This window comes from Xenopus laevis, chromosome 7L, assembly GCF_017654675.1.
Source record: "Xenopus laevis strain J_2021 chromosome 7L, Xenopus_laevis_v10.1, whole genome shotgun sequence".
NCBI lineage: Eukaryota > Metazoa > Chordata > Amphibia > Anura > Pipidae > Xenopus > Xenopus laevis.
The window spans coordinates 1,923,276-1,951,187 of record NC_054383.1 but is presented as its reverse complement, the minus strand read 5'-3'; the positions used below and the strand labels follow the sequence as shown (position 1 = coordinate 1,951,187).

General features: G+C 42.6%; 2 protein-coding genes across 6 annotated transcripts in view; one reads left to right on the top strand and one right to left on the bottom strand.

Moving 5' to 3' along the window:
- Positions 1-1,933: 1,933 nt before the first annotated feature.
- habp2.L (hyaluronan binding protein 2 L homeolog) lies at positions 1,934-14,850 on the top strand. 4 transcript variants are annotated; one of them, XM_018224966.2, is made up of 13 exons: positions 1,954-2,110; positions 6,418-6,442; positions 6,789-6,869; positions 7,209-7,316; positions 8,768-8,884; positions 9,009-9,125; positions 9,208-9,379; positions 9,858-9,949; positions 11,232-11,523; positions 11,691-11,833; positions 12,146-12,280; positions 13,601-13,740; positions 13,842-14,850. In XM_018224966.2, exons 1-13 carry the CDS (start codon positions 2,045-2,047, stop codon positions 14,001-14,003), a joined length of 1,650 nt encoding a protein of 549 aa, XP_018080455.1. In that variant the 5' UTR covers positions 1,954-2,044; the 3' UTR covers positions 14,004-14,850. The 4 variants fall into 4 exon arrangements, with proteins under 4 accessions (XP_018080456.1, XP_018080455.1, XP_041426040.1 ...); XM_041570106.1 differs by lacking the exon at positions 1,954-2,110 and adding an exon at positions 4,678-4,698; XM_018224967.2 differs by lacking the exon at positions 6,789-6,869 and having other exon boundaries at positions 1,934-2,110.
- Positions 14,851-15,862: 1,012 nt separating this feature from the next.
- Positions 15,863-27,912, bottom strand: part of nrap.L (nebulin related anchoring protein L homeolog) — a 49,012-nt gene continuing 36,962 nt past the window's right edge. For both annotated transcript variants that reach the window (XM_018224965.1, XM_041570105.1), the window contains 14 exons: positions 27,182-27,295; positions 26,746-26,943; positions 26,300-26,404; positions 26,009-26,107; positions 25,783-25,887; positions 25,529-25,636; positions 24,241-24,552; positions 23,302-23,406; positions 22,869-22,967; positions 22,214-22,318; positions 20,999-21,106; positions 20,264-20,575; positions 18,862-19,011; positions 15,863-16,670 (listed from right to left, as the gene is read on the bottom strand). In XM_018224965.1, coding sequence (XP_018080454.1) covers positions 16,575-16,670; positions 18,862-19,011; positions 20,264-20,575; positions 20,999-21,106; positions 22,214-22,318; positions 22,869-22,967; positions 23,302-23,406; positions 24,241-24,552; positions 25,529-25,636; positions 25,783-25,887; positions 26,009-26,107; positions 26,300-26,404; positions 26,746-26,943; positions 27,182-27,295 — 2,016 coding nt within the window. In that variant the 3' untranslated portion in view covers positions 15,863-16,574. The remainder of the gene's footprint in view (positions 16,671-18,861; positions 19,012-20,263; positions 20,576-20,998; positions 21,107-22,213; positions 22,319-22,868; positions 22,968-23,301; positions 23,407-24,240; positions 24,553-25,528; positions 25,637-25,782; positions 25,888-26,008; positions 26,108-26,299; positions 26,405-26,745; positions 26,944-27,181; positions 27,296-27,912) is intronic.

Below are 27,912 nucleotides of genomic sequence, written 5' to 3'. Positions count from 1 at the left end.
TAAATCCATGTGATTCTCTGCCGTTTCTGCACCCTCTGTGCTAGGACTTGATTGGATGCCCTAATTTGTTTAGGGATCACTGTGGTGAGACAGAACTTTTAATTTCTACAGTGTCAGACTTGAGACCCTTGGGCCCACCTGACTTCAGGGGCCTTCCACCAGCAGCCACAACCTGCCCTGTCACTCTCGTCACCTCTCACAAACCCCACCCCCAATATAAGTGAACCAATCACGGGGCTCAATACTACCCTCTGAGTTGCCACCACTAATGTCACCCAATACACCCCCCACCCTGCTATGTCAGTGCACAGATTTCTCCAGTGTCCCATTGCTCCTGCACTGTTCCACAAGTGACATAAACCTTTATGTGACCAAACATGGGCCGATCCCATACAATGTCCAATCAACAGAACAGACAGATAATGTACATGGGACAATACACTGTAACAGCACAAGAGACGAAAGCAGAGCAGGCGGTAGCCCTTCCAACACTTTACTCCTGGCACATACATTGTTCAATAGCCAGAAGCAGCAGTGCAGGCAAGGTACATTACTAAATCAATTTAAAACCTTAGAAAATGTCTAATAAATGCTCAATGAGATGTTAGTAGGTTAGTTACCTTGGAGCAGGTAAGTTAATTCTTACACACAGCAATAATGAAACCCTAGCAATACCTTACTTTTCTTATGGCACGTTCAAGAGTCAGAACTGATAGTAATTCCTATATCGTTGCCCCTGGTGTTATCCCCCCCCCCCAATGTTCCCACTACTGACAGTTTATATAAATGCCCCATTAGGAAACAGATTCTTATCACTAGAGACTCGTACGCCAAAGGCAACTGACAGTGGAGCAGAACTAACTGCCAGCGGCTTGTTTCCCTGTGTTGTACTTCCCTCTGGTGGGCTAAAGTTTTAGTGCACAATAACCTGCTGGAGTTTTAACCCTAAAATACTTTCTGTTTTGAAAAATGGGAAAATTCGTATATTCAGGAACATATGTGAACCCCAATAAACAGTCATTCTAAGCACCCCCCTCCCCAACATTTACTCATTCCTCATGTTCACTGGGATATAACACTGTCATTGCTATTGTCTGTCCCTTTCTCTTCTCTGCAATGCTGCCTCTGACTCCTGATACAACTTCCCAATATCCATTCATTCCTCATTCTCACTGGGTTTATAGTTCTGTGTAATTGTCATTGTGTCTGTCCCTTTCTCTTCTCTGCACTGCTGCTTCTGACTCCTGATACAACTTCCCAATATCCATTCATTCCTCATTCTCACTGGGTTTATAGTTCTGTGTAACTGTCATTGTGTCTGTCCCTTTCTCTTCTCTGCACTGCTGCTTCTGACTCCTGATACAACTTCCCAATATCCATTCATTCCTCATTCTCACTGGGTTTATAGTTCTGTGTAACTGTCATTGTGTCTGTCCCTTTCTCTTCTCTGCACTGCTGCTTCTGACTCCTGATACAACTTCCCAATATCCATTCATTCCTCATTCTCACTGGGTTTATAGTTCTGTGTAACTGTCATTGTGTCTGTCCCTTTCTCTTCTCTGCACTGCTGCTTCTGACTCCTGATACAACTTCCCAATATCCATTCATTCCTCATTCTCACTGGGTTTATAGTTCTGTGTAACTCTTATGCCATTGACAGCAGTGTCTGGTTTTATATATATATATATATATATATATATATATATATATATACTCTCTGAATAACTGGTTCTGAGTCATAAAACTTGTGCTTTATTGTTGCAAGAGTCAGAACCAGAGAACAGAAAGGGACAGTGAGACACAGACTAACACAGGGAAATGGGCACAAACACAAAGTATCTGAGGACTCAGGTTAACGGATTACTAAAAGTCAGGACCCCCCTTATCTTTTACAAACATTTTTCTAAGGCAAATAGAAAAGGCAGGAGGGAAGGCACTGGGGTGGATGGGCGGCATTTGGGGGTATGAGAGTAAGTTAATTTGTATAAGTTGAGCTAATAGAAACTCTGTACTTTGTGTATATGGGCAGTTGTGTCGCTGCAACATGAGGTGCAACAAAATGTTTCTCTCCTTCATCTTCCTCCTCTCCCTGCTGCCGACTCTCTCAACTGTAAGTAATCCCTAATGCTGGAGGGGTCACCTCTTAGTTATTCTACTGTATCTATTTAATAACAACATGTCCTTCCACTGGAACCCACCGAAATGTGCCAAAGTACAATTATTTTTTGCAAGTCTTTTTTTTTCCTGCAAATAATTCAAGTTTTTTTCATTGGCAAAACTGTATCTAGATTGTCATCATTCCATATATACAGGTATGGGATCCGTTATCCAGAAAACCGGTTATCCTAGGCTCCTAATTATGGAATGACTGTCTCCCATAGCTCTATATTATCCAAATAATCCAAGTTTCCTTTTTCTGTGTAATAATAAAACAGTCGATTGTACTTGATCCCAACTAACAGCCTATCGGCTTTATTTGATATTTAAATACATTTTTAGACTTAAGGTATAGAGATCCAAATTACAGAAAGATTCATTATCCGGGTACCAAGCATTCTGGATAACGGATCCCTTATCTGTAATATTTAAAAGAACGTAAGATAAAAAACTAAACCCAATGGAAAATAAAATAAAAAAAAACAAACAAACAAAAAGGGCCGGTTGATTCATTGTAACTGAGGGAAAACAGAATAATTGCAGTTCAACTTGTTTTTTTAGGAAATTCATTGCACATCTTGTTTTTGCTGAACAGACTCAGATTTAAAGGGAAAGCAAAACACAAACTGACAGGGGAATGGCAAATATTATGTGTTGTTTGCTGGAGATGCCAGTGTGACGTATCTATTTCCCGGTAATCTATTAGGTTAATTATTATAACGGAGCTGCAATACTGAGTTAGATATTAAACTGGAATTGTATTGTGTGTAAACTCAGGGGGAGACACAAGTCATTTAGATGCAGAAGCCGCCAGTGCAGACACCAGTAATGTGATCATGATATCAAAGGGGGTCGTTCACCTTTAAGTTAACATTTAGTAGATTATAGAATTCTAGACAACTTTTCAATTGGCCTTCATTATTTTTTTTTATAGATTTTAAATTATTTTCCTTTTTCCTCTGACTCTTTCCAGCTTTCAAATGGAGGTCACTGACCCCATCTAAAAAACAAATGCTCTGTAAGGCTACAAATGTATTGTGATTGCTACTTTTTATTACTTATCTTTCTAATCAGGCCTCTCCTATTCATATTCCAGTCTCTTATTCAAATCAATGCATGGTTGCTAGGGTAATTAGGACCATAGCAACCATATTGTTGAAACTGTAAACTCACGAGGTGTTGAATAAAAATGCTAAATAACTCCTCAAATAATAAAAAATGAAAACCAATTGCAATTTGTCTCAGAATATCCCTCTTTACATCATACGTGAATTAAAGCCAAAAGATGAGCTGCATAGTGCAAGCTATAACACTATAATTATTCTGCAGAATGCTTTACCATAGCTGAGTAAACAGCTCTAGAAACTCTCTCTGTTTGTTTAGGATAGCAGCAGCAATATTAGCTTGATGTGACATCACTTCCTGCCTGAGTCTCTCCCTGCTCACTCATAGCTCTGGGCTCAGATTACAGCAGGGAGGGGAGGAGCAAACTGAGCATGCTCAAGCCCAAGCCCTGGAGGTTTAAGATGAAAACAGGAAGTCTGATACAGAAGCCCATGAGTACACAATAGAAGGAAAGAAATGTGATGTTTCTTTTGACAGAGGACTCAGAGCAGCATTACTTTGAGGGGTTACTGGTGTATTTATATAGACCTTTCTGATAAAGCTTATTTCATTTTAACCTTTCCTTCTCCTTTAAATCAGCTCTTACTCGGCTGACGGTAAAATCTCCACTTCTCTATTCATTTCCCCCTTTATCATTGGACTAAAATGTCTCCTATATTTTTCTTTTCCAACTAGTTAGTCCCTTTATGAATTTGCTTCTGAATTTGTTTCTGAGCCCATTAAACTTGTCGATGTATCTGGTAATTAGACGTTTCCTCTGAACCCGATCTTTGGCCAAAGTATTAATTTATTAATTTGATGAACAAAGATCCTAGAATTTTAATCAATTTGTTGTTCCTTGTGGAACCAGACATCGCTTTACTGCGTCACTTCAGGCAACATTCTGGATTATGGTACAACTCCCTGCGGGCTGCCGAGGGTGCTGGGAGTATCAGTGCAACAAGCTCATTGATTGGCCGTCCTGGTACTAAACCCTGAGTGAAGGTTTGATGAGGAGACTCATAGGTGCAGGATATATTGGCCTATAACTAATATAAATAGCAGAAACATTGAACAACAACAATGGACGATTTTCAGCAAGTTTTACTTGTATAAATATTTGGAGGAGAATGAGTGAGTGTGCGAGTGTGCGAGCGTGAATATATATTGCAATTTATGGACAAACCATTAGTGTTTAGTTAAAGGGGAGTGTTACGTTACACACAACCTTGTTTAAATGCCTTGTTTATTGTAGCTGCATCTTGTTGATTTTGTCCCTCATCTCTCCCTGTAGCACCAGGAAGCTGTGTGACCCTTAACCCCCTCCCCCTCTCCAGCAGTTTTCCCAGTTTGCAGTTGGCAGCCATTTTATGTGTCTCTGACTGATTAACTAACCCTGGTGACAACAATATTCTCTCACTTACTCGATTCATGAATGTATGAGACATTTCTCACAGTTTTGGTATAATCTTTAACAATAGACTCGTGTCAGTCTGGTTGAGTCCAAAATGAAGATTTGCTCATAACAGTGACTAGTATTCTGTAAAGGTCCTGGTCCAGATTAAAGGAGAACTAAACCCTACCAGCCTAGCTGTTACCCTTGCCAAATGCCCCTAAATCTTTACTTACCCCTCGGGGCACATTCAGGGCATCGGAGTTCACGGGCGCCGTCTTCAGCCGCTTCAGGAATCATCAGGAATAGAGCGGCATGTCGGCGCATTCACAGTTGGAGCAATTTCCCGGTTTGCGACATCTGCACATGCTCCGAAAGTCACAGAAGAAGAGCCGAAGATTTCCGAAGAGAAAAAGTTAATGGCATTTACCAGGGGTAACAGCTAGGCATGGGGGGAGCAGGGAGTAGAGTCCTGCGTGGGTCCGTTTTTTGGAACCCGTACCCGACCTGTACCCGCAACCTGCAACCTGCAACCCGCATTCCTGACCACTTGGACCCGCTACCCGACCCGCAAGTACCTTATCCGCAATCCAGACCCACGACCCACTGACCATCAAGAATCAGGAAGTGCTATAATTGTAAACAGGAAGTGACATAATCGGAAGTAGACGTGATCAGAAAAAAGGAGTAAAAATCGCTATTGAGAAGACACGCGGCCTGCAAACCTGCAGAACCACCGACCCGTGTCTATACCCGCAGCCGGAACTTCTACCCGCAACCCGCAGGGTACCCGACCCGCTGCAGGACTCTAGCAGGGAGGGAGGTCTATGCAGGGTAGGGGGTGGGGTTCTTTTTAAAGGAGAAGGAAACCCCCTAGGCACAAATATCCCTCCCCCTCCCCTGTGTTGCCCCCCCTCCCTACCTGTCCCCCCAGGCAAATGCCCCTAACTTGTTACTCACCCCTCTGCGCAGGTCCTTTCCATGGAGTTCACAGGCGCCATCTTCTCCCGAGCACTCTTCTTCCTGCTTTGACTGGCATTTTTGGCGCATGCACAGTAGAAGCATTTAACGGTCCGGATCTACTGCGCATGCGTCGAAAGTCTTGAAGTGAAATTGGCGTAAGCGCAGTAGATCCGTACCGGTAAATGCTTCTACTGCACATGCGCCAGAAGATGCTGATTAATCCAGGTAGAAGATGGCTAGGGAGAAGATGGCGCCTGTGAACTCTGTGGACAGGACCTGCGCAGAGGGGTGAGTAACAAGTTAGGGGCATTTGCCCAGGGGGACAGGTAGACCAGGGGGGAGGAGGGAGGGGGGGCGACACAGGGGAGGGATTTTTGCACCAACGGGGTTTCCTTCTCCTCTAATTAAGGGTTTGTTTCTCCTTTAAGGGAACTATCATTAAAGACAGTGGTGGTCATTTATCACCACTGGGCAAATTTGCCCATGGGCAGTAACCCATAGCAACCAATCAAATAGCTGCTTTCATTGTTCTACTTGCAGCCGGCTTTAAAAAGCTGATTGGTTGCTATAGGTAACTGCCCATGGGCAAATTTGCCCATTGTTGATAAATGACCCCCAGTGGGTTTAAACAAAACAGGGGTTATTTTTAAGTAGCTTAAAGCACAAAAAACTTCTCAATGTCCTTAATATATTGATATTGGGAGAGTGCAGAGAAGCTCTTGTCATTGTGAGGAATGAGAATTGTTTTCATTTGTGTTTCTATATCTTCCACCTTATAATTGTCTTCTCTCCCCCCACAGCACCCGCGCCACCGCTCCACTCCCGGTAAATATGGATTGTTAGCTCTTGTGCCCTTCTGAGGAGACATCCACTGTCTTTTCTACAGCAGAATTGTCACTGTTGTGCCTTATTTGTTTTATAGTGTTTGTTGGAGGGGGTGTAGGATAGTGTTTGTTGGAGGGGGTGCAGTAGCAATCCTGATAATTTTTAAATCTCCCCCCAAGGGAAAGGAAGGGCAAAAATTGGCCAATCACTGGGCTGCATTAGAACCAATTAAAGGGGACGTAAAACTTGCCAGTGTTAATCCCAGATCTGGGGTTTAGCCCACAAATTTGTTGTTTTAGTTTAGGCAATTTTTTTCCCCTTTCAAAATGATTTATTTCCCCCAAAGACTTGGCGCTGGGGCATCTGGACAGACTATTGGCGGAAGATTTGTTGTCCTGGGCGCTGCGTTATTATGATGAACTTATCGGTGGGTATTTATATTCCATTTAGGGTCATTAATGTGGATAATTATATTTAGGTGAATTAAAAACGGGCAATCAATGTTAGACTGCAACTCCCTGCAACTCCCCGACAGCTAAACCAAGGGCCACAGTCTGAATTCTGTTTCTCCCCAACAGCCCAATGAGAGCAATGAACTTTGTGTCCATGTTGTAATGACACTGAATAAACAGAACAAATGGGCAAATGTGTGCAGGGGCGGGGCCACGATTTCTCATGGGGGTCAAAATACTGTACAGTGAGTTAGGGGCACAGAGACCTTTAATTCTCACCTTAAGCTTTAACCCCCCCCCCCCCAAATACACAGATCCATGTGCTGAGCTGCCCTGCAGGAATGATGGGACCTGCGTCCAAACCGACATCGGCTACAACTGTCTCTGTACGGAATTCTACGGGGGGAAAAACTGCGAGAAATGTAAGTGGGGACTTTCCTCTGGACACATTTATATTTATTATACAGTTACTGTCCGTGTGTCTATGATATGGGGGTGTCTATATATTATACAGTTACTGTCTGTGTGTATATGATATGGGGGTGTCTATATATTATACAGTTACTGTCTGTGTGTATATGATATGGGGGTGTCTATATATTATAGACTTACTGTCTGTGTGTATATGATATGGGGGTGTCTATATATTATACAGTTAATGTCTGTGTGTATATGATATGGGGGTGTCTATATATTATACACTTACTGTCTGTGTGTATATGATATGGGGGTGTCTATATATTATACAGTGACTGTCTGTGTGTATATGATATGGGGTGTCTATATATTATACACTTACTGTCTGTGTGTATATGATATGGGGGTGTCTATATATTATACACTTACTGTCTGTGTGTATATGATATGGGGGTGTCTATATATTATACACTTACTGTCTGTGTGTATATGATATGGGGGTGTCTATATATTATACAGTTACTGTCTGTGTGTATATGATATGGGGGTGTCTATATATTATACACTTACTGTCTGTGTGTATATGATATGGGGGTGTCTATATATTATACAGTTACTGTCTGTGTGTATATGATATGGGGGTGTCTATATATTATACAGTTACTGTCTGTGTGTATATGATATGGGGGTGTCTATATATTATACAGTTACTGTCTGTGTGTATATGATATGGGGGTGTCTATATATTATACACTTACTGTCTGTGTGTATATGATATGGGGGTGTCCTATATATTATACAGTTACTGTCTGTGTGTATATGATATGGGGGTGTCTATATATTAATACACTTACTGTCTGTGTGTATATGATATGGGGGTGTCTATATATTATACAGTGACTGTCTGTGTGTATATGATATGGGGGTGTCTATATATTATACAGTTACTGTCTGTGTGTATATGATATGGGGGTGTCTCTATATTATACAGTTACTGTCTGTGTGTATATGATATGGGGGTGTCTATATATTATACACTTACTGTCTGTGTGTATATGATATGGGGGTGTCTATATATTATACACTTACTGTCTGTGTGTATATGAAATGGGGGTGTCTATATATTATACAGTTACTGTCTGTGTGTATATGATATGGGGGTGTCTATATATTATACACTTACTGTCTGTGTGTATATGATATGGGGGTGTCTATATATTATACAGTTACTGTCTGTGTGTATATGATATGGGGGTGTCTATATATTATACAGTTACTGTCTGTGTGTATATGATATGGGGGTGTCTATATATTATACAGTTACTGTCTGTGTGTATATGAAATGGGGGTGTCTATATATTATACAGTTACTGTCTGTGTGTATATGATATGGGGGTTACTGTGTATATGTGGGGGCAGTGCTGTGCTTATATCCAGTCTATTTGATCCTGTACAGTAATACATTCGTGCAGTGAGCACACGTGCCAATATGGAGACTGCGTTCTCAGCAGGATTTCGCCGTATTACAAGTGCCGCTGTGATTATCCTTACTATGGATCTACGTGCCGTTCAGGTGAGATACACAGATACTGTGGGTTGGATGTTAGTCCGTGCGTTTGCTCTTCCCTGTGTTATACAGAGTGTTCCTTGTTTCTTTCTGGAATTTATTGTAAAGAAATGTTTCTCTTCTTGTACAGCAATTGTGGCCTGCGACGGAAACCCCTGTAAAAATGGTGGTGTCTGCCTTAAGAGATTGGACAACACTTTTCGGTGCAAATGTTCTATGAATTACAGGGGAGAATTCTGTGAAATTGGTATGTTTGTGCCATTATCAGTGGTGGGGTCCCTCCCATGAGCATTAATGCTATCACTCCCTCCCTCTAAATCCCAACCCAGGGCCCCACGACTGCTACAAGCAAGACGGTCTCATGTACAGGGGTCACATCAGCCAGACGGAATTGGGGTTCACCTGCCTTCCCTGGGACTCCTACCTCCTTATCCAAGAGGGAATCCATGCTTTTGTTCCTGGAATTTCGGCCTATGGGATCGGAGAACACAATTTCTGCCGGTAAAATTTTTCAAGTGGGTTATATGGGGTGGGGGGGGGATACCAGAATTTCCATATTAAAGGTCATTGTCCAAAGTGAGGTGAATGTATTATCATCCCCACCCCCTTGCTTTGTTTGCCTGAGCCTGTAAGAGGTAGTAAGCAGGTTCAGCTTTGCCTAAGCTTCCATTGTCTCTCTAGCGGTTGCTTTGCCCAACTGATATCCATTGAACAGATTTGAATTTCAGCATATTATAAAGTTACCCAGATCACGGAAGGTCCCCATTCTCTGAATATTCCCATTGGTCCAAATGAGAACTTTGGTAGGCCCACCAGTTGATGGGAAGAGTTTCTGGTAAATGGATTTGTCCAACTTTCGTTAAGAAAACGCTAAGGCCCAGATCATTAACTGAGTATTAAAAGTTAGTCGATTTGCTAGTGAAGTTTCTAATGGGCTCGTTTGCCTAATTAGAGGAATACCTTCTGCTTTCTTGCGCAGGAATCCAGATGGCGCAGAGAAACCTTGGTGTTACTTTCAAGCTGATAATGGAAAACTGGCCTGGGATTTGTGTGATGTGAAATCGTGCCCACGTAAGCGCCGGGCCACCGAGCCGTTTGTATTGCAATAAATAGTTACCAACTGCTGCTCCATGGTTTCATTAAATTTAATTGATACACATTAATGCTCATTCCTCCATCTCTCTGGATATAATCCCCAAACTGCATATGGCTCCACGTTTGTTCTACCTGAGTCATTAACTATTGTCCCAAGTCTGTTCCACCCCAAACTCAATGTGCCCCCCTGCAACTCCAACTGCTGCTCCACTTTGCTACAGATCTGATTAACATAAAGACACTGCAATGTCATCATTGGGTGCCTTTAATTGGCCTTCAGGCTGGGCCCCCTTAGCTCATAACAAGGTTACAGATATATAGAAACATTGGGGTGTCACCCTGCTATAGTTCCAGGGGTACCCAGGGTACAAATAAACACTCAGCCCAAATCTCCCCCTAACTGACCTTCAGACTGGGCCCCCTTAGCTCATAACAAGGTTACAGATATATAGAAACATTGGGGTGTCACCCTGCTATAGTTCCAGGGGTACCCAGGGTACAAATAAACACTCACCCCAAATCTCCCCCTAACTGGCCTTCAGACTGGGCCCCCTTAGCTCATAACATGGTTATAGATATATAGAAACATTGGGGTAACAGTCACCCTGCTATAGTTCCAGGGGTACCCAGGGTACAAATAAGCACTCACCCCAAATCTCCCCCTAACTGACCTTCAGACTGGGCTCCCTTAGCTCATAACAAGGTTACAGATATATAGAAACATTGGGGTAACAGTCACCCTGCTATAGTTCCAGGGGTACCCAGGGCACAAATAAACACACCCCAAATCTCCCCCTAACTGGCCTTCAGACTGGGCCCCCTTAGCTCATAACAAGGTTACAGATATATAGAAACATTGGGGTAACAGTCACCCTGCTATAGTTCCAGGGGTACCCAGGGCACAAATAAACACACCCCAAATCTCCCCCTAACTGGCCTTCAGACTGGGCCCCCTTAGCTCATAACAAGGTTACAGATATATAGAAACATTGGGGTAACATTCACCCAGTTATAGTTCCAGTTCTCTAGTTTTCTCTTTGCTTAGACAAAAACCATCATCTCTATGACCAGATTTCCTGTAAATGACAATTTCTGCTATTAAAATAATGGATGTTGGGGCACATGTAGTGAGTTAATACGATCAGACAGTCAGTGGGTTGCCTCTGACTTCGAGCACAGTTACGTCAGGCAGTCGCACCATCTCAGTTCCATTGTTGTGTTTCCCTTGTATTTCCTGAACCAATCTTCTGCATTGTAGGTCGGCCCCCTACTAAAAGCCCAGTACAGAAGGTACCAGATGCGGTTCCAACAGTCGTTCTTAAATCAACGGAAAATAAAAATGTTTCCTTCTCCACATGTGGGGTCCGAGATCATCTTTTAGCCCGCGGGCGAATAATTGGTGGAACAAGAACACAGCCTGGCAAGCACCCGTGGTTGGCATCCGTACAGCTAAAAATTCCAGTTCCACCTTATCCTGCCGGGCATCTCTGTGGGGGCTCCTTGATAGCTGAGTGCTGGGTACTGACTGCTGCTCACTGCGTCAACTCTCTGTAAGTAATGGGACAACCAAATCCCTGGCTGATCCAAGGAACCCATGGGTCATATGGATACAGGGAATCAAGGAAATAATAGCGTGGGCTCTACAATGGATCAGAGCCATTTAGTAGAACATTGTGAAAGAGCCTCTCTCACCCCTAATGTCTCATCTGTCACACAGGTTACAAGTCAATAAATGGAAGGTCCTGCTTGGAAGAACGGATCTGGCAAAGAACGAGAGTTCTGAGCAAAGCTTTGATGTCGATGGGATATTTGTCCATGAAAACTATCTTGAGGGGGTCTCCAGCTTCCATAATGACATTGGTATGTGCTGTCTCCAAATGAGGGGGATGGAGGATAAAGGGGGTGCATTTTAAGAAGAGTTGATGGAGTGGAATGGTCACTTGAGTCCACTGTACCTGACATACATTAATCAATGCTCAGTGCAACTGTCATTGCTGAGGTTATATCTGGACCAGAATTAGGAATATACTCAGGTAGAACCTCCAGAAACCATGTTTATCTAGAAATATGGCCATTGTATAGCCTGCAATGATATTGATTCTGATGATGAATATATAACATATAAGGACATTTAACTATAAAGTGACCTTCTCCTATTTATCTCTATGGCAGCTCTCCTGAAGCTGAAGAAAGTGAATGGAAAATGCGCTGAAGAAACCAGATATGTGAAGACGGCCTGCTTGCCCAAACAAGAATTCAAATCTGGAAAGCCGTGTATGATCGCTGGATGGGGGGAAACAGAAAAAGGTTTGATAGAATTCCTAGGAAATAATGATTATCTGAAAGTAGTTTTGGAACCCTAAAAGCAAAATGTTTTCCTTGTTGTCTCAATAGATCTCCAGCACTAACTGAAAATCATATCACCGGTAGCCTCCCAATTTAGCGGGGCATAATATATACAGGAAGGCAGATACCTAAGTAAAAAACACAAAAAAAATTTCAATGAATCTGCAAAAAACATTTTTTTTCAAGAACAATTTTTTTTCTGAATCGCAAGCATATTTTTGGAAAAAACCTTGATTGCATTAAGTCATGGGGAAAAATGATCATAACAAAACTGCATTTTTGCTAATTTGACTGTAGTGTTGAAAATATACCTCCCATTGGGATATAGAAACTTGACAGGTTTTAGCTGCCAATTTTTTTTTCAAATTGATAAATTTGAGTGCAGAAAACTCAGATTTGAAAAGAAATTTAAGATTGTGATTTTTGCAGTGACTGAGATTTTTTTATAAATTGTATTAATTTTTTTTACCCATCTGTTGCATTTTCATTTTGAATCTGCTAATTTCAATATTAAGGAAGAATGTGTATTAATGTTACTGTTGGGCGGCTTCCCTGGCTGCTATAAAATATCAAGTTTTCTTGACTATATCCTTTACGTACAATAAGTACAAGTCAGCAGGGACAGTAGCTGCGTTCAATAAATATAAACACTATAACAAATGTAAAAGAAAGCTAAGATAAAAAATGAGGAACTGATTGCAGCACTGGCTAAAACTAACCCCAGAAATTTTTAAATATATTAATAGAAAAAAGATGCAGATGCAGAGCCATTAAATACTGGTAATATTGTGGTTTTTAAGGATACAGAAAGGCAAATAGATTTGAGGAACACAGATGTAATTCCTAAATCTGAATCAGATTACGATTTCAGCCTGGCAAGAATAGGCCAGTGAGTCTGAGGTATTTAAAGGTTTGTTAAGGGATCACATCCAAGAATATGTTCTGGAGAATGGAATTATGGTTAGGAACCACCATAGCATGTGTCATGGCTTTTTAGCAAATAAAGGAACAACCCAAGTTGATCCAGGGACTGATCTGGAGTCAGGAAGGAATTTTTGACCCTATGAAGCAAGTTGGAGAGGCTTCAGAAGGGTGTTTTGCCTTCCTCTGGATCAACTAGCAATTGAGGATTGTTTTACAGTATATAGACAGAAAAGGTTAAACTTGATGAGCGTGTGTCTTATTTCAACAATACACAAATCTGTTCCATGAATGAATATGGATGTATGAATATGGAACATGCCTATCCTTCAGTTTCCTCTCCCTGCTCTTCACCTAAAGGTGCCACGTCTCAGCTCCTAGAAGCCACCGTCCAGCTCATCTCAGAAGCCAACTGCTCCCAGTCCAAATCTTATGGGAAAAATATAGATAGGAGCATGTTGTGTGCAGGAGTCGCACAAGGAGGATTAGACTCATGCCAGGTGGGTGCCAAGTCAATGTCAACCATGTGCCCTCTGCTCCCAGTTCCAGTTCTCCTTCCCAAACTTGATGTTCCTCATTAAAATCTGTATTTATTTTCCAGGGAGACTCTGGGGGCCCTCTGATCTGCGAGCGGAGTCATGTTCATTACATTGCCGGGGTCGTCAGTTGGGGTGAGGGCTGTGGTGTGAAAGACAAGCCCGGTGTATACGCTCACACCTTCCGTTTTGTCCAGTGGATCCAGAATATCATGAAGACCAAATAATCCATGGGGATGTATCATTTCTAGGCAATAAGTCCAATAATTCCATTAACTGCCGAAATACAGGCGTGAGGGCGGGCCAGCCTTTCATTGGACAATATTATTAGAGTGCATTAACCAGTAACAAGAGCAACACTCTACTGTAAAACTCAAAATAATTGGGTGTCTACATCTATTGGGGCATCAAATATCCAAAGGGGCAATTGATAAGACGCTGAAATGAAAATTGGGTTTTCAAAAATTACTGAAAATTATTAATTTCTATTGCCAATATTTGGGAAAATCCCATTGTTTATAAACAATTACATATATTTTGGGATTTAAAAAAAATTGCGATTAATTTCAACCTCCCCATAGCTGGAAAATTTCTGCAGTTTTCTTACAAAAATTTAGTAAAAATTCAACAAAAGTTTAGTAGTAGTTTAAACAAGATCAAGTCATTGTGAAGCTTCAGATAATTTCCACTCCGGTCAGAGAGATGGGAGAGTCCGTGGCTCTGGAGGTTTGGTTAAAGCACCAAAAATGCCACAAACTTGTAAAATAGTCATAAAATATTGATTCCTTTAATTTTGTCCAGAAAAAAAGTTCTTCATCCTCCCATGGGAAATAATGGGATTTCTGGTTGAGCTCGTGAGCAAATTCCAGAGACATTTTGGTCAAAGAGGAAGTGGAAATAAAAAGTTGGAAGTGAAAGAAAAAGATCAAAGTTGTGGTTGGACCAGTTAAAACATTCCAATGGGAGAAACTACCCCTACAGCCCCTCTAGAACATGGGGGGTCATAGAAACAACATTATTATGGAATATGTTTATCCCAATGTCCATAAATTAAACATATTATTATTATTATTATTATTATGACTCTTGTGTTTGTATAAAGATTCCCCACTGGGTGTAAATAGAGCCCCCAACTCCCTGCATTTATTACTGAGGAGAAGTTTATATATATTTATTCTTTACCCACAGATTCTGATACATTTGCCAAGAACTGGGGTCATTTATTATGTGCAGGGAAGAGAGCAAAAATGTCTGCCATGTTTTTTGTGCCCCTCCATAGATAAACGAGCGGATCTCTCCCCGATATACCCACCTTGATGCGGCCGCGGTCCAACGGGATTTTTCGTCCCATCCGATCGAGATCTGGCCGACTTTCGGCCAGATCTCGATCGGTGAAGCCTGTCAAGGGGGCCCCATACACGGGCCAATAAGCTGCCGACTCAGTCTGTCAGCAGCTTTTATTGGCCACCTTAAGTCTCTGTGCAGAGATCTACTGCTCCCAATGAATTCAAACTAGGGGGGTTCAGTCAGAGGGATGGGCAGGGGGTGTCATGTACATGTGCCCCCTTCAGACCTTGTACTTTAAGGGATTCTGTTAAGGTTTTTTTGGTGTTGTTTTTATTCATAAATGACACTGTTTACACTGCAAATAATTCACTCTACCATGTAACATTTCATTCCTAACACAACAATTGTATTTATTTTAGTTGTAATATTGGGGTGCAGGTCATTTTGCCTGGTCATGTGCTTTCAGAAAGAGCCAGCACTTTAGGATGGAACTGCCTTCTGGCAGCCTGTTGTTTCTCCTACTCAATGTAACTGAATGTGTCTCAGTGGGACCTGGATTTTACTATTGAGTGCTGTTCTTGGCCATACACGGGCCGATAAAAGCTGCTGACAGATCGAGTCAGCAGCTTATTGGCCCGTATATGGGGCCCTCCGACGGCTTCCCCTATCGATAACTGGCCGAAAGTCGGCCAGACAGGACTAAAAATCCCATCGGATCGCGATTCATATTGTTTCCCTTATTTATGGCATTTTACAATAATTTCCGTTAACATTCGTCAATGAATGAAATTGACGGATCTCAGATTCAGCGATATTTATTCCATACAAACAATTCCATATTCTACAAAGGAGAACAAAGCTCATGTATAAAAACTGATCCTGCCAGTCCCTACAACTATAATATATGTTACATACAAACATAAGGGCCGTGTCAGACTCACTGGGCAGCGATCTCGTTCCAATGTAAACACAACGGGGCTCATTTATCAACACTGGGCAAATTTGACCATGGGCAGTTACCCATAGCAACCAATCAGTGATTTGCCCAGTGTTGATAAATGACCCCCATAGAGTCTAGAGATCAGAGAAGCAGCAGGTTCTGAATGGCAAGGAAACGCTATCAAACAACACGGGGGGGGGCAATTAAATGTAATATAATTAAAGTTAATGACTCTGTGGGGCAGTTCATATATGGGATTAAAATCATCATGTGATTATAGAGAGAATTGTAAAAACGATTCCCCAAATCCCCTGCTAGTAACACTAATATATTAGTAGCTCCAAACCCATTTAAGCAACTACCAATGCAATGGGATTATTTCTGATAAATACCCTGAGTTACATTAGGGTCACTGGTAATAATAAGCACACGATTCCGTGAAGCCAATGATCGTGATCAGTAAAACGAGTGTCCAGAACAGTCTCAGGCAGAGAAGCTGCACAGTTTCCTTTCTCTCTCTGCACGGCAGCAACAAGGAATTTACTACTGGTCGAATCTGTAGCCAAAATATTTACTTCTTTCTGGGCAGCATTTTCTTCCTCTTTACTTGAAGGATCTCAGAGGCATCTGGGTTGACTTCACTGTGTGGGGACTGGTACCCGGCATCCTAGAACCACAGAGAACATTCACTGTAACCTCACACGGTACAGACCAGCTAATGGGCAAGATTTATGTTTTATGTTATTGGATGTTTATTCTCTCTCTCTAAAGTGAATAAATGATCAACCCCAGCATAATAGATCTGCTGGATCATAATGCTTGAGTCAGATCCTGAGTAGATCTATATTACCCATTTAGATTTTATATATTCATATAATACACCCATGAATATCTTGTAAATGATATCCTTATAAACGGTGAGTTCTGATGTCATCAGTTATAAACGGTAAATTCTGATGTCATCAGTTATAAACGGTGAGTTCTGATGTCATTTCAGTCACATGACTCATTGAAATTTGTGTATTATAATAAATAAAGTTCCCCCAGTTGTAAAATATGAGGATATTAGAAGTTACCTCGGAGTTCCATGACCTGTATGAAACTCCTCGGTAACTTATAATATCCTTATATTTTACAAGAGGGGGTACTTTATTCACTATATATTTTGTTGGCATCAAATTCTCCACCCAGAAGATTTTTTTTTAACCTTTTCCTCTCCTGCATGTGATCGCCATGACTTAGGGTCACCCCGAGTACTCCAGAGCTGAAATACTCAATTTTTTGCTTATTCCAAGATGGCAGCTGTGAGCACCTTGACCCAATGGGAATGACCGCCCAAGGCACTGGCACAGAACTTGACCCCGTGCTATGAGCATGGCAGCCTCTCTGCTCTCAGTGTGGGTTTTACAACTTTCAGAACATGAACATGAGAAGGGATTTGTCTTTAGATCTCACAGTCACCACAATAATGGGACAGAGCACTGGAGTGGGAGGAAGAAAAGCTCTTCAAAAGCATCACTTGCCTCTGGGCATCTCTCACATCCATTCTGTACATTCATTCCCCAGGATCTTATTTAAAGTATAAACCTTAAAGGGAAAATATACTGTATTTAAATGTATCTCCCATGTATTCGATATGAGCTGATTGTGCAGTGTCTCTGTATGAGAATACATTACAGCTTTAATTGCATGCCATAAACAAAACCCTGATAAACCTGCGACACATATCCTTGTGATGTATCTGTAGTCGAGTCATCAGTGCTAATTGGCTTTGAAATATAAGAATAACAGCCTTATTGTTCCATAAAATGGGTATATAAACACTTGTAAATCTGACTACCGTATATACTCGAGTATAAGCCGTCCCGAGTATAAGACGAGGTACCTAATTTTACCTCCAAATACTGGGAAAGCTTATTGACTCGAGTATAAGCCGAGGGTGAGAAATGCAGCAGCTTCTGGCAAAAAATTGAGGGTTTCTGCTCCCATTGGAGGTGCCGGCGTCTCATTTTTGGATGCCGGCGACCATTCTTGGACGCCGGCGAATATTCTTGGAAGCCGGCAACTATTCTTAGGCGCCAGCGACTATTCTTAGACGCCGGCGACTATTCTTAGACGCCGGCGACCGTTTTTGCGCTTGACCCGAGTATAAGCCGAGGTAGAGTTTTTCAGCATATTTTGGGGCTGAAAAACTCGGCTTATACTCGAGTATATATGGTACATTTATATGGCCATGTACATTACCAGTGACTTCTAATATCCTTATCATTTACAGTAGGGGGTACATTATCCCTTATAATACATGAGTGATACTCAGAGTTCCCTGTATAACTCAGCCTGCAGCCTTGTGCCTTTATATGGTCACAGAACAACCCCTCAGTGACTTCTAATATCCTTATCATTTACAGTAGGGGGTACATTATCACTTATAATACATGAGTGATACTCAGAGTTCCCTGTATAACTCAGCCTGCAGCCTTGTGCCTTTATATGGTCACAGAACAACCCCTCAGTGACTTCTAATATCCTTATCATTTACAGTAGGGGGTACATTATCACTTATAATACATGAGTGATACTCAGAGTTCCCTGTATAACTCAGCCTGCAGCCTTGTGCCTTTATATGGTCACAGAACAACCCCTCAGTGACTTCTAATATCCTTATCATTTACATTAGGGGGTACATTATCCCTTATAATACATGAGTGATACTCAGAGTTCCCTGTATAACTCAGCCTGCAGCCTTGTGCCTTTATATGGTCACAGAACAACCCCTCAGTGACTTCTAATATCCTTATCATTTACAGTAGGGGGTACATTACATTTTCTCCTTACTATGAAAGAAACATGGCACTCACCGCTGAATAAGGAGACACTGACGCCCTGTCTGACTCGGTGCCCTCTGCATATGCTTGTTCTGCCGCCCGGCGAGCCAATTCTACTTTGTAGTAGCCTGGGGGAGTCCAACCAACTCCTTTCATCCAGTTCAAATCTGATTTGTACTTAATCTGAAAAATAAAAGACGTAATGATCACACAAATTTTTCTAAAATAGAGTAAGTTTCCCTTTAATGGGCTCCAACACCCTGACATTTTCTGCTAAAAATCGCTCCCCAACCCAGTCCCTCCCAGTTAAAGCAGCTGCTCCTGTTGTTCCAGATGAGGGATTATCCCCTCCCTGTATATAATGTATCAGATTATCCCCTCCCTGTATACAATGTATCAGATTACCGTATATACTCGAGTATAAGCCATCTCGAGTATAAACCGAGGTACCTAATTTTACCTCCAAAAACTTGGAAAGCTTATTGACTCGAGTTTAAGCCTAGGGTGAGAAATGCAGCAGCTTCTGGTAAATTTCAATCAAAAAATTGAGGGTTTCTGCTCCCATTGGAGGTGCCGGCGTCTCATTCTTGGACGCCGGCGAATATTCTTGGAGACTATTTTTGGATGCCGGTGACTATTCTTGGACGCCGGCGACTATTCTTAGGCGCCAGTGACTATTCATAGACGCCGGCGACCGTTTTTGCGCTTGACCCGAGTATAAGCCGAGGTAGAGTTTTTCAGCATATTTTGGGGGCTGAAAAACTCGGCTTATACTCGAGTATTATACTGAGTATTATACTTATACTGTATATAATGTATCAGATTATCCCCTCCCTGTATACAATGTATCAGATTAGCCCCTCCCTGTATATAATGTATCAGATTATCCCCTCCCTGTATACAATGTATCAGATTAGCCCCTCCCTGTATACAATGTATCAGATTAGCCCCTCCCTGTATATAATGTATCAGATTAGCCCCTCCCTGTATATAATGTATCAGATTATCCCCTCCCTGTATACAATGTATCAGATTAGCCCCTCCCTGTAGATAATGTATCAGATTAGCCCCTCCCTGTATATAATGTATCAGATTATCTACTCCCTGTGTATAATGTATCAGATTAGCCCCTCCCTGTATATAATGTATCAGATTATCTACTCCCTGTATATAATGTATCAGATTAGCCCCTCCCTGTATATAATGTATCAGATTAGCCCCTCCCTGTATATAATGTATCAGATTAGCCCCTCCCTGTATATAATGTATCAGATTAGCCCCTCCCTGTATACAATGTATCAGATTAGCCCCTCCCTGTATATAATGTATCAGATTAGCCCCTCCCTGTATACAATGTATCAGATTAGCCCCTCCCTGTATACAATGTATCAGATTAGCCCCTCCCTGGACACAATGTATTAGCGGATGTACTAACATCGCTCTGCAGGCTGTGCGCTTGCTTGGCGTGCTTCATGGCCAGTTGCTGGGGGTCACACGTGTAGCGGTGCAAGTGTTGCCTGTAGTTGATGTCGCTGGCTTGCTCCTGGCTTTTTTTGGCTTGGATGAAACCTGGTTGGTCCAGGTTGGTTCTGACTCGGGACCGACTCTCCTCCGACAGCTTCTTGTACTCCTTGTCACTCTGCAGTTTGCTGACCCTCATGACGTGTTGGGATTGGGGGTCGTCGCTGATGCTGCGGAATCCAATCTGGCGGCCTTTCTCTCTGATAAACGCTTCTTTGTACTTGAACTGGATAGCAGGGGTAGGTAAGGGCAACCAATAAGTCATGCAAGGGGGAAACAGAACAAACTACCTTAAAGGGAAAGTTCACATTCATTTCCGTAATTCTCTGATTTGAATACTAAACAGTTGTGAGACACTATAGTGCCATCTAACAGCTGTTGAGGGAAGTGCACCTAATAATTATAGTTTGTTTAGTAAGCAGTTTATGGTGCCATAATCTGAACCCTAATTTGCATATTCAAATTTGAGATTGGTCATTCACTATTATATCACTTAGTTCCCCACTGACCACTGTTGCAGAACTCAATTCCTGATTGGCCACTCACTATTACAACACTTCTTTCTTGAATAGTCACTCAGAACTATAACTAATCTAGTGACCCCCAACTCTCCCCATATGTCAGATTGCTCCCCAAACCCCCAGCTTACATCACTGGCGATCTCCCTGGAAACCTTGGCAGTTTGGAAAGGAATGGCATCAAGTCTCAGGTCATATCCGACGGCCCGTGACTGCTCCGATGAGGTTTTATAGGCTTTCTGTGGGGGGATATCATGGTTAGGAACACAATACTGTACTGGTACCAATGGGAATTATGGGACATTTATGGGATCTATTATCTGTAATCGTTGGAAGGAACCTTGAGTTTTACATGTAAGAGATCTAGTGAAGTCCCACCCTGTATTTTGCCCCAACATGGATTAGTGTTGATACATTTATCAGGTACAAGGTTCTGTCTTATTATTACAGAGGAAAAGGAAATAGTAAGATAGTAACAAGTGCAGTTATTTGCTAATATTGGACTCTATGGGAACATTGGACTCTATCGGAACATTGGACTCTATCGGAACATTGGACTCTGTAGGAACATTGGACTCTACGGGAACATTGGACTCTATGGGAACATTGGACTCTATGGGAACATTGGACCCTACGGGAACATTGGACTCTATGGGAACAATGGATTCTATGGGAACAATGGACTCTATGGGAACATTGGACTCTACGGGAACATTGGACTCTATAGGAACATTGGACTCTATGGGAACATTGGACTCTATGGGAACATTGGACTCTATGGGAACAATGGACTTTATGGGAACATTGGACTCTATGGGAACATTAGACTCTATAGAAACATTGGACTCTATGGGAACATTGAACTCTATGGGAACATTGGACTCTATGGAAACATTGGACTTTATGGGAACATTGGACTCTATGGGAACATTAGACTCTATAGAAACATTGGACTCTATGGGAACATTGAACTCTACGGGAACATTGGATGCTATTGAAACATTGGACTCTATGGGAACATTGAACTCTATGGGAACATTGGACTCTATGGGAACATTGGACTTTATGAGAACATTGGACTTTATAGGAACATTGGACTCTATGGGAACATTGAACTCTATGGGAACATTGGACTTTATGGGAACATTGGACTTTATGGGAACATTGGACTCTATGGGAACATTGAACTCTATGGGAACATTGGACTCTATGGGAACATTGGACTCTATGGGAACATTGGACTCTATTGGAACATTTGACTCTTTGGGAACAGGCATTTCCAGATTTCAGAACTTTCTGGATGACAAGATAATAAATACCAGTGGCAGAAGAGGAGAGGTACTTACATCACTGATCTGAGAGGCGTTGATACGAGCTCTGATAAAGTCGGGGTGATCAGGAGGCAGCGTGTATCTGTGCAATGATCCTGAGTCCCCAGATCTGTAGAGTCGCTGCAATGAGATAACAGACCATTATGCCCCTTCCACCATGGTGAGTAATCTGGCACAAACATAATCCCTACTGCTAGAGATCCAGCCAGGGGCATGTAAGTCATCCTGAACCTATACAGGGGGCAAATACCTACAGTTTAATAGAAAAAGCCCACTCCTCTTATACACAAAACGAATGGGTTGCTGCGTATAGTAGAGCAGGATAAGACACAAATTGTTTAGTTCACGCATCTCTACTTCCTTTGCACAGGGGAATGTATTTCCTGCTACTCATGTGATTGTCTCTACTTCCTTTGCACGGGGGAGTGTATTTCCTGCTACTCATGTGACTGTCTCTACTTCCTTTGCACGGGGGAGTGTATTTCCTGCTACTCATGTGACTGTCTCTACTTCCTTTGCACGGGGGAATGTATTTCCTGCTACTCATATAGCACTAAGGAATAGTAGGTTAGGGCAGACTTATTTTTGTGATGAAGGGAGGGTGTAAGAGTATTGGCCAATCAGAAACAATGGCAGTGCAACTACTGTAGGTTCCAGTGAGTGTACTCACCTCATTGCACTGCAGGTAACTGCTCTTAGCATGAACCAGGTCAGAGGAGTCCTGCACAGAAGTGAAAGCCATGGAGCCCGGATTCTGCCGGTACTTACTCTGCACATACAGGCGGAGAAGAGTCATTACAACAGGACACCATGAGCAGCTTTTATCTGTAGACCCAGTCCTCCCACCCTAGCGTCACCCTTTCAGCTGCTTCTCCTGCCCCACTGTACAAGGTGCTGTCAAATGAGGCATCAGAGAGGCCAAAATGATTCTAATCCTGCTGTGAAACTACAACTGTCATTACCAAATGACAGAGGGCTGGATATACCTTTTAGCTACTACATGTGATGCCACCACCATGCGAGCACCCCTTTTCTCCCAGTATCAGATGTGAGCCCAGCACCCCAAAAGAAGGGAGGGTGACCTTTCCCCAGCCAGTAGGTACCTCACTTATCAGCTCCCCGGCCTTCTTCACTGCCTCAATGTGGGGGGACCCTGCGGCCTCCCATCCCACTCCCCGCGTGTGCAGTAAATCCGATTTGTAGAGTCTCTGTTGGGAGAAAGAAGCATCACGGGTATTAGATGGGCAATTCCAGCCAATGGGTAATGAGAGGAATGGCACCTCCCACACACACGCCCACAGTGATTACAGGAGCATTTGGAGAAAAGAAGGTGCAGCAGAGAATTAATTATTAGCACCCGTATAGGGTGAGAAGATTTCACATTAAAGGGGTGGTTCACCTTTAAGAAAACGTTTAGTATGTTATAGAATGACTAATTCTAAGCAAATTTTCAATTGGTCTTCATTATTTATGTTTTATAGTTTGTAGTTATTTGCCTTCTTCTTCTGACTCTTTCCAGCTTTCAAATGGGGGTCACTGACCCCATCTAAAAAGAAATGCTCTGTAAGTCTTTACATGTATTGTTATTGTTACTTTTTATTCCTCATCTTTCTATTCAGTCCTCTCCTATTCCTATTCCAGTCTCTTATTCATATCAGTTTGTGGTTGCTAGGGGACTTTGGACCCTAGCAACCAGATGTCTGAAACTGCCAAATGGAGAGCTGCTGAGTAAAAATCTAAATAAGTCAAAAACCACAAATAATAAAAAATGAAAAGCAATTACAAATTGTCTCAGAATATCCCTCTCTACATCAACTAAAATTTCACTCAAAGGTGAACAGCCCCTTTAATTCCAGATGAATTTGGAAGGTCACTATAGAGACCCCTGGGCAGTGCAATGCAGCCGTGACTAGTATACACAGTATGTTCCATTGTATTGTTTCCCTATGTTGCATTGATGAATGGTTGGATGGAGAGTGCTGTGTATACAAGTAGCTTTAAATCTAATATATAATATAAATCTATAAGTCCCGGTTCCTCACCTCGCTCTGCAGTTCATTTGCCCTCTTGGCACTCTGCAGCCTCATGTCCTGTGAGTCGGCCGTGTACTGATGGAGCCTGAGCCTGTAGTCCTGCTCGCTGGCCAGCGCCTGTGCCTTCTTGGCTTGTGCCAGATTCATCATGTCCATGGACAGGTGGTACTGGGAGCGCAGGTGCTGGGAATCCTTCCTGTACAACTGGTCGCTCTGTATCTTGGCCACATTGAGGCAGTGCAGCATCTGTGGGTCGTCCAGAATGCTCCTGGATCCAATGTGCTTCCCTCTCTCTGTGACGTAGTCGTGCTTGTATTTATACTGTAGGGGCAATCACTGGCAATCAACTATGGCTCATACAGAATAAGCCCCTCTGGAACCCTTGCAATGAGTAAACTGCACCCCAAAACTTAAGCCTCCCAACATGCTAATAATGCAGCTAAAAGGCAAACTCCCAGCAAAGTCCTTCTCTCGCTCGCTGTGCTGCCTGTTCTCTCATGTATAAGGATTTTATATCCCACTCCTTTGCTCTGACACTAAAATAGTCCCGTTTGCACCTTACGGATTTGAGAAACAGGAGAGATTTGATTCTCATTCCAGTCCATGCCATCTCTCTCTCTTTCAAATAGGGATGCACCAAATCCAGGATTCGGTTTGGGATTTGGCCAGGATTCGGCCTTTTCCAGCAGGATTCGTATTCGGCTGAATCCTTCTGCCTGGCCAAACTGAATACGAATTTGCATATGCAAATTGGGGTGGGGAGGGAAATCACGTGACTTTTTGTCACAAAACAAGGAAGTAAATGTATGCAAATTAGGATTCGGATTTGGTTCAGTATTCAGACGAATCTTTCGCAAAGGATTCGGAGGTTGGCTGAATCCAAAATTCGGATTCGTTGCATCCCTACTTTCCAAGCAGTTTAACTATTCTTTGGGTTATGTGGGGTGTGACAACTAGGGATGCAACGAATCCGCGATTTGATTCACGATTACTCCTTTTTCAGCTTTCAGCAGAATTCAGATTTGGCCGAATCCTCATGCCTGGCTGAACCGAATCCAAATCCTAATTTCCATATGCAAATTAGGGTCAGGAAGGGAAATCCCATAAATTTTTGTCTCAAAATGTTTTTTCCACTTTTTTCCTCCCCGTGCAAATTAGGATTTGGATTCGGTTCAGCATTCAGCCAAATCTTTCATGAAGGATTCGGAGTTTCGGCTGATCCCAAACAGTGGATTTGGCGCATCCCAAGAAATGACTGCTTTCTTTTACCCAGAATTCCCTGCCTCCTTGCACTTACGTCACTGGCGATGTCTGAGGAAGACTTGGCCGACTGGAATGGAATCGCTTCCATGGTCAGCGTGTGGCCCCGGGCCTTCATATTCAACCAGGATTCCCTGTATTTTATCTGCAAAAGAAAAATGGAGTCTTGATTGCTATGTAAGTCTGGTCATGTGACCTTCGGCACAGTCTTTGCACATCTATAGTATGAATTTAAGGAGGAAATGGGGTCAAACTTGAGCCCATGGACCCAACACAAGGTTGGACACTCACATCACTGAGGTTGGCTGCGTTCAGCTTGGCTCTGATGTGCTCAGGCAATTCCAAGATGGCGGTGAAGTGGTGCAGAGCATCCTCGCCCACAGCCTTGTACAGTCGCTACATGAGGAATAAAGACAATTATTATATAATTATATATGGTGTTCATTTGCTGCTAAATGACCAGGTAAAGCCATTTTCAGGGCCACACATAGGTCACCCCTAGTGATTTGGCACCTACCTCATTGGTTATCTTATTACTGAACTTGGCATGAAGTATATCCAAAGAGTCAGCCACGGCCGTGTGCCTAAATGTCTGGGGCAGCTGCCGGTATTTACGCTAAATACAAAACATGAAATATAATTAAACAGAAAGTCAGTTTGTTACAGATTTAAAATGCACTAATCACACCACCACTTCCCCTTTAATGCATCAAACATAAATCGCAGCAGGACGGGTCACATTTACAGCATTAGCACCGCGGGGGGGATATAGACGTCCCCATATCCGTCGTTGATTTGTGATTGTTACCTCACTGGTCAGCTGAGTGGCTCGCTTTCTTTCTTCAATCTCCAGGGCCCCGGGGGTGATGCACCCCACTCCTCTCATGAAGTTCAGGTCAGAGCGGTAGAGTCTCTTTAAGGGTCATAAGAGGGAAAATAAAGTTTTAAATCGGTGTAAATGTATTTATTCCTCTCGATCCTCTAGACCAGACTTGATCATCAGTAAGTGGGTTTGACTCTCTCCCCAATGGTCCCAGTTGTGAGTCACCAAAGGGGCGGAGCTTAATTGAACAATGAGGGATTACAGCTGCTCAGGGGTGTGTTCATTTATAAGTGGGCGTGACCAGGGCAGATCTAGAGTTTGAACTAAAAATGCCACATTTTTCGTTATTCTAGTAAATGAGGCTGAAAAGAAACTTATGTCCATCAGGATTAACCTTTTGTCTGATTTATTGCAATCTATTTGGAATTCACCTCACTCTGGAGTTCATAGGCCTTTTTAGCCGTCAGCAGTCTGACGTCATCAGAAAGGGCGGTGTAGTGGTGAAGCGTGTGCCTGTAATCCTGGTCACTGACCAATGACTGGGCTTTCCGGGCGTGAGCCAGATGTATCATGTCCATCGGCAGCTTGAACTGGGTCTTAGACTTCTCAAAGCCCTTCCGGTACTGCACCTGGCCAGAGGGAGGAGAGCAGTGCCTAAATGAGACGCCTCTCAGTTAAATTACTATAACAATAACTTCAATATTATTTGGAACTCCCAACCCTCTAATAACCAGAACAACCCAATATCATACGGTAATGGAGAATTCTATCAGTGCTTAAATATCAACAGGAAGAAGGATCCAGGTTCAACAACCCAAGTCGTTTCATGCAATTGGTCTATAAACTCAGTCAATTCCAGGGACCTACATCACTGAGCAGCGAGGAGGCATGAACAGAATGAGCCATATTTATATCATCCTCCAGCCGGCGAAGACCAATCATCTTCCCTTTCACTTTCTCAAACTCCTCCTTGTACTTGTGCTGTAGGTAGATGGGAGATACAAGGGTCATGTTTTACACACACCAAACCACACGCCTCGCTAGAACTCTCCCACAAGCCTTATAAACTCACTAATCCCCAGGACTCACTAGAACTCTCCCACAAGCCTTATAAACTCACTAATCCCCAGGACTCACTAGAACTCTCCCACAAGCCTTATAAACTCACTAATCCCCAGGACTCACTAGAACTCTCCCACAAGCCTTATAAACTCAATAATCCCCAGGACTCACTAGAACTCTCCCACAATCTTTATAAACTCACTAATCCCCATGTCTCACCAGAACTCTCCCACAAGCCTTATTTGCTCACTAATCCCCGTGTCTCACCAGAACTCTCCCACAAACCTTATAAACTCACTAATCTCCAGATTCCCCAGGACTCACTAGAACTCTCCCACAAGCTTTATAAACTCACTAATCCCCGTGTCTCACCAGAACTCTCCCACAAGCCTCATAAACCCACTAATCCCCAGGTCTCACTAGAACTCTCCCACAAGCTTTATAAACTCACTAATCCCCACGTCTCTCTAGAAGTCTGCCACATACTTTACTAGCTCACTAATCCTCACGTTTCACTAGGATCCTTTCACAAACCT